The sequence below is a fragment of the Phocoena sinus genome, chromosome 1, assembly GCF_008692025.1.
Source record: "Phocoena sinus isolate mPhoSin1 chromosome 1, mPhoSin1.pri, whole genome shotgun sequence".
Lineage (NCBI taxonomy): Eukaryota > Metazoa > Chordata > Mammalia > Artiodactyla > Phocoenidae > Phocoena > Phocoena sinus.
Window position 1 is genome coordinate 112610251 of NC_045763.1, and position 12187 is coordinate 112622437.

At 44.5% G+C, this 12187-nt stretch overlaps 1 protein-coding gene across 2 annotated transcripts in view; it reads left to right on the top strand.

The window, feature by feature from the left end:
- The first annotated feature begins 10938 nt into the window (after positions 1-10938).
- Positions 10939-12187, top strand: part of INTS3 (integrator complex subunit 3) — a 39264-nt gene continuing 38015 nt past the window's right edge. The window contains exon 1 of one of the 2 annotated variants that reach the window (XM_032632281.1): positions 10939-11677. In XM_032632281.1, the coding sequence (XP_032488172.1) occupies positions 11525-11677 (153 nt within the window). In that variant the 5' untranslated portion in view covers positions 10939-11524. The remainder of the gene's footprint in view (positions 11678-12187) is intronic. The other variant, XM_032632291.1, reaches the window with a different exon arrangement.

Sequence of the window (12187 nt, forward strand, 5' to 3'; positions counted from 1 at the left end):
GCTCTAGAGCCCACAAGCCATAACTACTGAGCCCGCGTACCATAACTACTGAAGCCTGCACACCTAAAGTCCATGCTCCACAACAAGAGAAGCCCGCGCACCGCAACAAAGAGTAGCCCCCCTCGCCGCAAGTAGAGAAAGCCCGGTCCTGGCAACGAAGACCCAATGCAGCCAAATATACATTTAAAAATAATAATAAAAAAAAAAAGATCAGGCTGGAAGCTGGGATATCTAGAGAGACTGGGGTTTGGGGAGGGGAGACTGTAAGAGATGAGGTGGGGAAGGTGGGGAAGGTGGGGAAGGAGGGGCGGGTAGCTGATTGAGGAGCCCCAGTAAGACAATTGTAGGAAATTGCCGGTCAGATCCTTCCGGGGCAGCCTGGCTCCACTGCGGGCACTTGGAGGGGAGGGGGCTGAGGGAGTGGGCGTGAGGAGAGGCCCAAGGAGTCGATGACTTCAGCAGCTCAAGAACTTTCACTGGAACTGAAGAGATTTCCTTCCGGAGGAAGGCTCCCGAAGCCAGGAAGGACTGGGAAAGCCATTACTGGGGGGAGGTGCGGGGGACTGGGGTGGGGGGCGGCGTTCTGAGGGTAGCAGTAGCGCCCCTCCTGCTAGCCAGGGAGACGGATTTGCGCCAGAACCTCCGCCCACGTGGGAGGGGCTGTCTAGCCTCGCTGAGTGTCCCAGGCTGTCCTGCGTAGGTCTGGGAGGGTGGGGGGCAACAGGGTTTCCCTGGAGTATGATAAGAATAATAACAACAGTAATCATTGGCATTCGATTGTGCCTTGCAGTTGACAAAGGCTTTCACATACATTATCTCATCAGCCCACATGACACCATTGGAAGGGAAGGGCAGGGAGTGCAGCTGAGGTAGGAGGGCCCAGCTGTGGTCCAGCTGTGGGTAGGAGGGCCCACTGTAGAGAGTGTGCAGAGGGAACCAGCCCTGTGCAAGGCTGGAACCCAGAAGAAAAAAAAAAAAGCTGATAGAAGGACACAAATAACCTCCCCCTACCCCCTCTTTTCTCTATATCAAAGAGCTTGGGTAATTTATTTATCATAACAGTACATTTAGTGATAATTTTTTTTTAATGATTTATACCTTTCAGGACAGATCCATGGAATCTAATTAGTAGTGGAGGCCAGTTTGGCATCCTGAAAGTCATTTTTTCATTAAATTGCAAGAGCTGTAAAAATACAAAAATAAGTAAATTAACCATAAAGAAAAACCCTAATGCTGTCCAGGGAGATTTAATCTCATTGAGCTGGAACACAAGAAAAATTCCAGGTGAGGTGTTTACCATCAAGATGCTGATGAATTTGGGTACTGGTGAGGATGATGAGGCCATAGGAAGAGAGGAGGTGCGGGGGCAGGAACCCTGATAGTGCTAACTCCAGGTTTAGTGAGTGGGACCAGATAGGGAAAAAACCCACCCACCCAGTTCCCTATCACACATGTTGTACCAGTGAGTGGGTAGGTGGGCTGATTGCCCTTTAAGAACCTTTCCATAGCAAAGATTCCATAACCAAATACATCTGTTAATCACTGTGGTACCCCTTCTGGACTTGATGCAGCCATCCCACTGTTACTCTCTGCCTTTGGCTTTCAAATGTGGACTGCATATGGCATACCTTCACTGCTGATAATGTCCTATGATCAGGTTGGCTTATGTTTTCTTAGCCCACCAAACTCCCAGCAGGCCAGAACCAGGCCAAAATTCCACATCTCAGTATTCAGACCTGGAGTAATTTCAAACGTCTATCAAGTGAGAGGCAGTGTGATGCTGGGTAAGAGACTAACTCTGGATTCAAACCCAGCTCTGCCACCTATAATCCATGTGGCTTTGGGCAAATTTCTCAACTTCTCTAAGCCTCAGTTTTCTGCTCTAACACGGGAATGGTCATAATAAGACCTACCCCACAGGGTTGCCTGGAGGATTATAAGAGGTTTTTCCGGGCTTCCCTGGTGGCGCAGTGGTTGACAGTCTGCCTGCCAATGCAGGGGACACGGGTTCAAGCCCTGGTCTGGGAAGATCCCACGTGCCACGGAGCAGCTGGGCCCGTGAGCTACAAATACTGAGCTCTGCGCGTCTGGAGCCTGTGCTCCGCAGCAAAGAGAGGCCGCGACAGTGAGAGGCCCGCGCACCGCGATGAAGAGTGGCCCCCGCTTGCCACAACTAGAGAAAAGCCCTCGCACAGAAACGAAGACCCAACACAGCCAAAAATAAATAAATGAATAAATAAATTTATAAAAAAAAAAAAAAAAAAAAAAGAGGTTTTTCCCACTACATCCTTAGAACACTGAAGGGCAGGTAGTAAGAACTAGTTGTTTACTAGTGTTATTAAGAGTCTACATTATGCAAACCATTATGCTAGATGTAAGGAGTTCCTGAAGTCCAGGGAACAGTTGGAAGCAAAAGGCAGCACATGATTAGACCCCTCAATGAGAGGTAAGATCTAAAAATCTTAGAAGAAAAACTAGGGGTTATGCACTCCAACCGCTTATCCAGGGCTGAAATCCTTTTAAAAACATCTGTGTAACTTCCATGTTCTATTGGAAAACTTTCAGGGGCTTGGAACTAAGACCATTCTATTTTTGAACAGCTGTGATTAGAATGTTCTTCCTGATATAAGCAGATGGAGATATTTCTATCATCAGAATTGCTTTTGAGGAAATCATCTTTGTTTATGGACAAGGAAGTGTGTCATGCTCCTTCAGCTGCCACCTAAGGAAGGCACATCTTGTTGGATGAAGGGTCCTTTGTTTTGTTTTTTAAAATTTATTTTTATTTATTTATCCTTGGCTGCATTGGGTCTTCGTTGCCGTGTGCGTGCTTTCTCTAGTTATGGCGAGCGGGGGCTGCTCAGCAGTTGTGGCACAGGGGCTCAGCTGCTCCGCAGCATGTGGGATCTTCTGGGGCCAGGGCTCGAACCCGTGTCCCCCGCATTGGCGGGCAGATTCTTAACCACTGCACCACCAGGGAAGTCCCAGGTCCTTTGTTTTGCTGAGCCTGGAGCTGAGTTTTTATATAAATTGTGAAGCTCAGGATGAGCTTGTCTGATAAATCCACTTGTGTGACAGTTGAAAGAAGAAGCAAGGGTAGAGGTATTCCAGTAGCTGAATTGAGACTTTGCAGACCACCTATAGCTAATAGAGACTTAAAAAAAAAAAAAAAGACTAGTGTGAGGGGAATTCCCTGGCCGTCCAGTGGTTAGGACTTGGCTTCCCTGGTCCGTCGGAGAACTAGGATCCCACAAGCGCCGCCAAAAAAACCCAAAAAACAAAAACTTGTGACTTTATTGTTTTCTAGAAATGACACACACTTCTATAAAGAGGTACAGAGAAGATTGTGCCTTGTCATATGAAAAAGCCATCATGGTTAAGTGGTTTAAGCATCCGCCTGACAGTTAGAATTCTGCCATTGAATAGTTATTGTTAACATTTGATGAACATCATTCCAATGTGAATTAAAAATTGTTTGGGGGGCGTCCCTGGTGGCTCAGTGGTTGAGAGTCCGCCTGCCAGTGCAGGGGACACGGGTTCGTCCCCCGGTCCGGGAAGGTCCCGCATGCCGTGGAGCGGCTGGGCCCGTGAGCCATGGCCACTGAGCCTGCGCGTCCGGAGCCTGTGCTCCGCAATGGGAGAGGCCACAGCAGTGAGAGGCCGCGTATCGCAAAAAAAAAAAAAAAATTGTTTGATATTGGGTATTTAATACAAATTCCCTTTATGTTTATGGAAAGGCCAATCTGCCTCTTACTACCTCTTCCACTGGCCTTACCACTGCCATTCCTAGCTCTGTAAAGTCTCCTCTCTCTTCCAACAACAGCTCACCCCTCCACCGCCTCCCCCCATTTCCCCGACTCCCACCCCCGCCCCATATTGGAGCCTTAGCCATATAACATCACTAGTTTCTTTAGAGATTTCTCTAAGATCTGACTGCAAACTCTGTACCATTCTGGGTGAGCTCCTGTGGGTTCACCTGGTTCGTCAACCTCCCTTCGACAGCCTGCCTCCCTGTCAGGAGCAGAATCATCCAGGTGCAGTCTGAGGAGTACAGAGATCAGGCAACTCTCACCTCCTTGCCTCTGTCACACAATGGGCTATTATGGAACTTGTGGTCACACATACCTCTCCCTTCCCCCACCTCCACAGTATTTCTCACATTGCTGCTGTTAATCCAAGTCTCTCCCACCTTGTACTCTGTTAAATTTTAAAGTGAAAAATACCCATTTTACTAAAGATTTCATATAAGAGATGAAGAAGAGGAGGGTTATGTCACTAAGAGCACAGTGTTTCTACCTAAATACTCATTAGACAGGCTTACTGTCTCCTCAGAGTCCCTCTCCAGCTGGCCCCCAGCCAGGATGGATCCAGGTTTTGTGGGGCTTGAAGTTTACACAATCTGGTAGGTCCTCTTTGAGAAAGAGAGTACAGGGCTTCCCTGGTGGTGCAGTGGTTAAGAATCCGCCTGCCATGCAGGGGACACAGGTTCGAGCCCTGGCCCGGGAAGATCCCACATGCCGTGGAGCAGCTAAGCCCACGCACCACAGCTACTGAGCCTGTGCTCTAGAGCCCTCGAAGCCTGTGCGCCTAGAGCCCATACTCTGCAACAAAAGAAGCCCCTGTGCACCGCAACGAAGAGTAGCCCCCGACTCACCTCAACTAGAGAAAGCCTGCGCGCAGCAACAAAGACCCAATGCAGCCAAAAAAAAAAATCAATAAAATAAATAAATTAAAAATTTTAAAAAGAGAATACAAAATTAGGTATGAAATATTTAATTAGAATGTGAAGATAAATTACAACAAATTTAAAATTTTGAAAAGCTTCCAAACATACCAAAACCTAGAAAAATAACAATATCTTTTTTTTCCATTATGCTTTATTACAAGATATTGAATATAGTTCCCTGTGCTATACAGTAGAACCTTGTTATTTATCTTTTTTTTCTTTTTTTTTTTCGGTACTTGGGCCTCTCACTGTTGTGGCCTCTCCCATTATGGAGCATAGGCTCCGGACGCGCAGGCTCAGAGGCCATGGCTCACGGGCCTAGCCGCTCCGCGGCATGTGGGATCTTCCCGGTCCGGGGCACGAACCCGTGTTCCCTGCATTGTCAGGCAGACTCTCAACCACTGCGCCACCAGGGAAGCCCTTTTTGTTTTTTTGACTGAAGCATAGTTGACTGACAATGTTGTGTTAGTTAAGGTGTGATTTCAGCAAAGTGATTCATATATATATGAATATATATATAATATATATTATTCCTTTCTATATCCTTTCTATTGTTGATGGACTTTTGGATTATTTCTAGTTTTTTTAAAAAAGACTATTTTTTAGAGTAGTTTTAGGTTCACAATTGTTTCTAATTTTTTACTGTAATAAATAATGCTACTGGCCACACCACTTGGCATGTGGAACTTCCCTGATCAGGGATCAAACACGGCCCCCCACCCCCCCGCAGTGGAAGCGGAGAGTCTTAACCACTGGACCACCAGGGAAGTCCTATGAACTTTCTTATACATGCCTTTTAGTGGACACATACACTAATTTCTCTTGGCTGTAAACTTAGAGTGGAACTATTATGTCCTGGGACAGGCAACTGTTTAACTTTGGTAGATACTGTTCAATGGTTTACTAAAGTAATTAGACTAATTTCCACACCATCCAGCAGTGTATGATAGTGCCAATCACTGGACATCCTCACCAACACTTGGTATTGTCAGTCTTTTCATTCTCGTAAGTGTTTAGTGGTATCTCATAAGTTTCTTTTTGAAATTTTAAAAAATTGAAGTAATTTTTAATTTACAGAACTGTTACAAGAAGGGTACAAAGAACTTCTGTACACCCTTCAACTAGATTTACCCATTAACATTTTACCACATTTTCTTTATCATTCTCTTTCTCTCCCTTTCTATCTACCTATCTCTATACATCTATATATCTATATCTATAACATAAAGGGATAGGATTTTATATATATAAGTATAAATATACATATTAATATATTATTTTATATATGTATAAATTATATATGACATTCTCTTACATAACCGTTAGTTATTTGTCAAAATCAGGAAATGTACTTCTATCTAGTCTATAGCATGTTTTCAAATTTCCAATTGTTCCAATAATGTACATTATAGAAAACATTTTTTTTTTCAGTCCAAGATCCAGTCCAAGATCACACATTACATATAGTTGTCATGTCTCGGTATTTTTTAATCTAGAAGAGTCCTTCAGTCTTAGGTCTAAATGACCTTAACATTTTGGACAGGGCAGTTATGTTTTAGAATGTCTCTCAATTTGGGTTTCTCTAATTCTTGCTTAAATCATTATTACTATAATTTTTGTCAAATGGTGATTTTTTTCATTGTAGTTTTTTAAAATTATTTTTTACTCTGGTAAAATACATGCAACACAAAATTTGCCATTTTAACCATTTTTAAGTGTGTAAGTCAGTGACATTAATTACATTCACAATGTTGTATAACCATCAACATTATTCCCAAAATGTATTCATCACCTCAAAAAGAAAGTCTATAACCACTAAAAAATGATTTCCCATTCCCACCTCCCCTAACCCCTGGTAACCTCTAATCTACTTTCTATTTTTATGAATTTGTCTATTGTAGATATTTATTTAACTGGAATCATGCAATAGTTATCCTTTCCTGTCTGGATTATTTCACTTAACATATTGTTTTTAAGGTTCATCCATGTTGTAACATGCATTTGCTTTGTATTTCCCTTATTACTAATGATGTTGACCATCTTTGCATGTGCTTATTGGCCATTTGTATATCTTCTTTGGGCAAACATCTATTCAAGTCCTCTGCCCATTTTCTAATTGGGTGGTTTGTTTTTTTGTTTTTGAGTTTTAGGAGTTCTTTATATATTCTGGATATTAAACCCTCATATGACATGAAAATATTTTCTCCCTTTCTATGGGTTGTCTTTTAACTTTCTCGATAATATCCTTTGATGTACAAAAGTTTTAAATTTTAATGAAGCCCAGTTTATTTCTTTTTACTTTTTTTGTTCATGTTTTTGGTATTATATCTAAGAATCCATTGCCAAATCCAATGTCATAATCCTTTTTTTTTCTATTTTTGCTGGGGGGCGGTACGCGGGCCTCTCACTGTTGTGGCCTCTCCCGTTGCGGAGCACAGGCTCCGGATGAGCAGGCTCAGTGGCCATGGCTCATGGGCCCAGCCGCTCCGCGGCATGTGGGATCTTCCCGGACCGGGGCACGAACCCGTGTCCCCTGCATCGGCAGGAGGACTCTCAACCACTGCGCCACCAGGGAAGCCCTTCACTAATTTTTAAATATTAATTTCAGGAACTCACATTTATCCTTGTTTGTTTTAAATCCTTTCTATTGGGTTGGCCAAAAGGCTCATTCCATTTTTTCCGTAAGATGGCTCTAGTAGCACTTAGTTGTCTTTAACTTCATTCGAAACAATTTTGTTAGATGGTATGTGACAGCTGTCATATCAGTCTGCATTTAAAATAAGACTTACCAAAATTGGTGAATTTTTATGTAGCTATTTTAATATTGAAGATGGAAGAACAAAAGCAACATTTTCGGCATATTATGCTTTATTATTTCAAGAAAGGTAGAAACACAACTGAAATGCAAAAAGATGTGTGCAGTATATGGAGAAGGTGCTGTGACTGATCGAACGTGTCAAAAGTGGTTTGCAAAGTTTCGTGCTGGAGAGTTCTCGCTGGACGATGCTCCACAATCGGGTAGACCAGTTGAAGTTGATAGCGCTCAGATCGAGACATTAATTGACAACAGTCAACGTTATACCACGCGGGAGATAGCCAACATACTCAAAATATCCAAGTCAAGCCTTGAAAATCATTTGCACCGTCTTGGTTATATTCATCACTTTGATGTTTGGGTCAACATAAGTTAAGCAAAAAAAACCTTCTTGACCATATTTCCGCATGCGATTTTCTACTTAAACGTAATGAAAACGTTCCGTTTTTAAAACAAATTGTGACAGGTGATGAAAAGTGGATACTGTACAAGAATGTGAAACAGAAAAGATCGTGGGGCAAGTGAAAGGAACCACCACCAACCACACCAAAGGCTGGTCTTCATCCAAAGAAGGTGATGGTGTGTATATGGTGGGATTGGAAGGGAGTCCTCCGTTATGAGCTCCTTCTGGAAGATCAAACGATTAATTCCAACAAGTACTGCTCCCAATTAGACCAACTGAAAGCAGGACTCGACAAAAAGTGTCCGGAATTAGCCAACAGAAAACGCATACTCTTCCATCAGGATAACACAAGACCGCATGTTTCTTTGATGACCAGGCAAAAACTGTTACAGCTTGGCTGGGAAGTTCTGATTCATCCACCGTATTCACCAGTCATTGCACCTTCAGATTTTCGTTTATTTCAGTCTTTACAAAATTCTCTTAGTGGAAAAAATTTCAATTCCCTGGAAGACTGTAAAAGGCACTTGCAACAGTTCTTTGCTCAAAAAGATAAAAAGTTTTGGGAAGATGGAATTATGAAGCTGCCTGAAAAATGGCACAAGGTAGTGGAACAAAACAGTGAATACGTTGTTCAATAAAGTTCTTGATGAAAAATGAAAAATGTGTCTTTTATTTTTACTTAAAAACCAAAAGCACTTTTTGGCTTTTAACCCAATAGAATAAGGCCTAGGCATGTAAATAAGCACATTTTTCATTATTAAATATCTTCTTGTTATGTTCAGTTCATTCCCTGATCTCATTAACAACCTTTTCAGTGCAATCTGGAAATCCAGTCTATTAGCTAGTAGTCTCAGCTTTATGTTTTTCTGTACATTTTATAAGCATGCCTTTTTAGTCTTTACCTAGATCCTTTCTTTAATTCATCATTCTGTCTGAGGTAGGGAGAAATCCTCCATTATCACAACCCAAAAGCCTCTCAGGATTATTAGGCATTGGGTTGTTTTTCTCCCTGATGGAGGAACTTCCTGTAGCACTGTGAGTCTTTTTATTTTTTCTTGATTCTAGGGCCTTATTATTTGATTCTTATTAATGATAACTATAGTTTCCCCTGCCTCCAAAAAAAAACTTTCTATTTGTAATCTCAGTTACCTTCAACACAGGGTAGATTTTGACAAATGGAAGGTCTTTTGTTCTAGAAATCAACTAGGTGGGGGCAGGATCAGGGAAGAGCTCAATTTCTTCAGAGGAGAGGAGGAGAATATTTTGAGGTTGTTAAATAGAATAAAGTAGATTTCCATGTTTTGATTTTGGGGAAAAAATTGCCAGGATATAAATGTTAATTGAGCAAGAAGCAAGAAATTGTAAAACATGATTTTATTTTTGCTAAAAACCAAATGAAAACAACCAAAGAAATAAACTGTGGATATGTGTTTATGCATGTTTGAAAAAGTAGGGAAAGATATACAACAAATTAGTCACACTGATGACTCAAGAGAAGTAAGACTGGAGGGGTGAAAAGGAAAAAAGAAGGTTCACTTCAACTTTAATATTTGAATTGTTATGAGTTTTTATTATTGACATTGTTTTTTTTTAAATGATAGGAATTTAAGGTCTTGGGAGACTATATTGATTAGGTAGGGATGAGTCAGATAGGTTTACTAAGGATTTGGGAAATTTAGAAAGTGCCTGAGAGGGTAGTTTAGTAAGATTAGAGAAGTGGCAGGATGTTGAATGGATTAGAATCCATTGTAACCCCTAAAGATATACCATATATATATATACATATATAGGCTAGAGAGGAAGAAATTCCAGAGATTTTTTTTTTTTTTTTGGCTGTGTTAGGTCTTTGTTGCTGCGTGTGGGCTTTATCTAGTTGCGTGGAGGGGGGGCTACTCTTCATTGAGGTGCGCGGGCTTATTGCGGTGGCTGCTCTTGTTGCAGAGCACGGGCTGTAGGCATGCGGGCTCCAGTAGTTGTGGCACGCAGGATCAGTAGTTGTGGCTTGTGGGCTCTAGAGCGCAGGCTGGGTAGTTTTGGTGCACTGAGCTGCTCCGCGGGATGTGGGGTCTTCCCAGACCAGGGCTCCAACCCGTGTTCCCTGCATTGGCAGACAGATTCTCAACCACTGCACCACCAGGGAAGCCACCAGTGACATTTCTAAGAAAAAAAATCAAACAGCCTTTAGTGACTGAATACGGGAGGAAAATAATGAATCTCAAAAACAAGCTTCCACACTGGGCTTCTGGGGGCAAATGCTGACACGATCACAGATAAGGCAAGAGGACAATATAGGGCTTCCAGAAGCCTTTCTAATAATGAATCCATGCACGATTCTAATGAATCAGTGCACGATTCTAGTACACAGGTGGGTCCATGAACTTTTTTTTTTTTTTTTTTTTTGGCAACGTCCGGCTGATAACTGCATTTGCATGAACGCATACACTGGCTTGTGTGACGTACTCTTAGCTCCGGGAGCTGGCTGCACACCATCCGATGACACTTGCTCTGGGACTGCTTAAGGGTTAGGGCTCCACTTCCTACGAATTGATAGTGAATGCATTATCAATTCGTAGCTAGCCTTCGGATTTCCCAAAGCTACCTAGGAACTGCGCCGGGTTCCCGTACCCAACCGAGCTTCCGAATAAGGGAGGAAAAGAGGGCGGAGGCCAGCGCCGCGCACGCGCTTTGATACACGCAGGCGCAGCCTCTCTCCTTCCTGATAATCTCTCACAGCTGCCCCACCTCCGGGAAGTAGTTCCGTCCCGCCCCCCAAGTGCAAAGGAGGGATACTATTGGGCACACCGGTTGTCCATCAGGCCGGTCTCTCTTCTGCTCAATACCATTGGCAGCCCGGGAAAAGGCCAGCGGGCCGACGTCGGCCTACCCCTTCGAGACTCAGCGCCACCGCGGAAGCCGCTATTGGCGGAGGCCAGGGACCGCGACTGCTCACTTCCGGCGCGGGCCTCCACGATTCCTCCCCCTCCCCCGCCGTCGCCCTCGGTCTTCCCACCCCCGGCCCTTCCACCATGGCCGCGTCTGTGTGGTGTAGGGAGAAGCTGGTCCTCCTATAGCGCTTACTGCCTCACGCTCACTCCTGGGGGCCGGAACCAAAGGAACCTCGCTCCCCAACCCTTGGGGCACCAGCCAGGAAGGTTTCCTACCCCATGCTTCAGGGGCAGGACTCCTCTTTCCCCCACTTCCTGAGGCAGAAACTTAGGGTTTTCTCTGCTTCTCTTAGGGTCAGAAGCCAGAAAGGGCTCCTCTTCCACTTATTCAGGGACAGAAGCCTCTCCTACCCTTCCTGTACGGGTGCAGACCCTTACCCCAGCATACTTAAGAGCTAACGGTGTTTCCTCAGCACTGCCACTCCAGAGGCAGGACCTGGAGGCCCGTCTGCCTTGCCTCCTGCACGGGAGCGGCCCTTCGGAGAGGAGGGAGGAGTGGAGAGGCCAGGGAACCTTTCCTTCCCCTCCCCCACTTGTCCCTCTTTCCCCCCAGTCCCTGGCAATCCCCAATTCCCCCTTTCTAGGACTTCCCATCCATCCACTCTCTGGCCTTTTCCCGTCTCCCGGCTGCAGCCATGGAGTTACAGAAGGGAAAGGGGGCGGCAGCAGCAGCAGCAGCAGCTGCTTCGGGAGCAGCGGGAGGTGGAGGAGGAGCGGGAGCAGGAGCCCCAGGAGGGGGGAGGCTGCTACTTGCAACCAGTTTGGATGCCAAGGATGAGTTAGAGGAGGTAGGTGTGGGGGGGTGGGGAAGGGAGTTAAGAAATGGGGTTGAGGAGGGAAACTGGAGCGAATACGGGGTGGGGGTGGGGGAGGAGGCCTTCACGTGTTTTCTAAGACAGCACAAACACTGCTACAGACTTCCTGCTTGTGAAGGAGGAAGTGTGGGCCAACTTCCTGGACAGGTCGAAACAGCAGCTACTAGTGTGAAAATGGTGGGGGGGTGTTGATGAGGAAGGGATACAGCATCCAGATCAACTGAATTTATCTTTGACGTTCCTTTCCCATTACAGGCCACAGCTATTATTAATATTTACCCTGTTTCATCTTAGGTCATACATTGAGTTGAGAGGTAACGTATGTATGTGTAGGTGTCTGGGGGGCTGATAGGAGCTTGCAGTAGACCGTGGACCCTCCCGTTAGATAGTATTGACTTCATGTAGACACCATCAATTGCCGGTGATGTTAACTGGGCATTGAGAATGAGTGAGGACTTAAGGAAAAGTGAGTTGTGTTTTGTT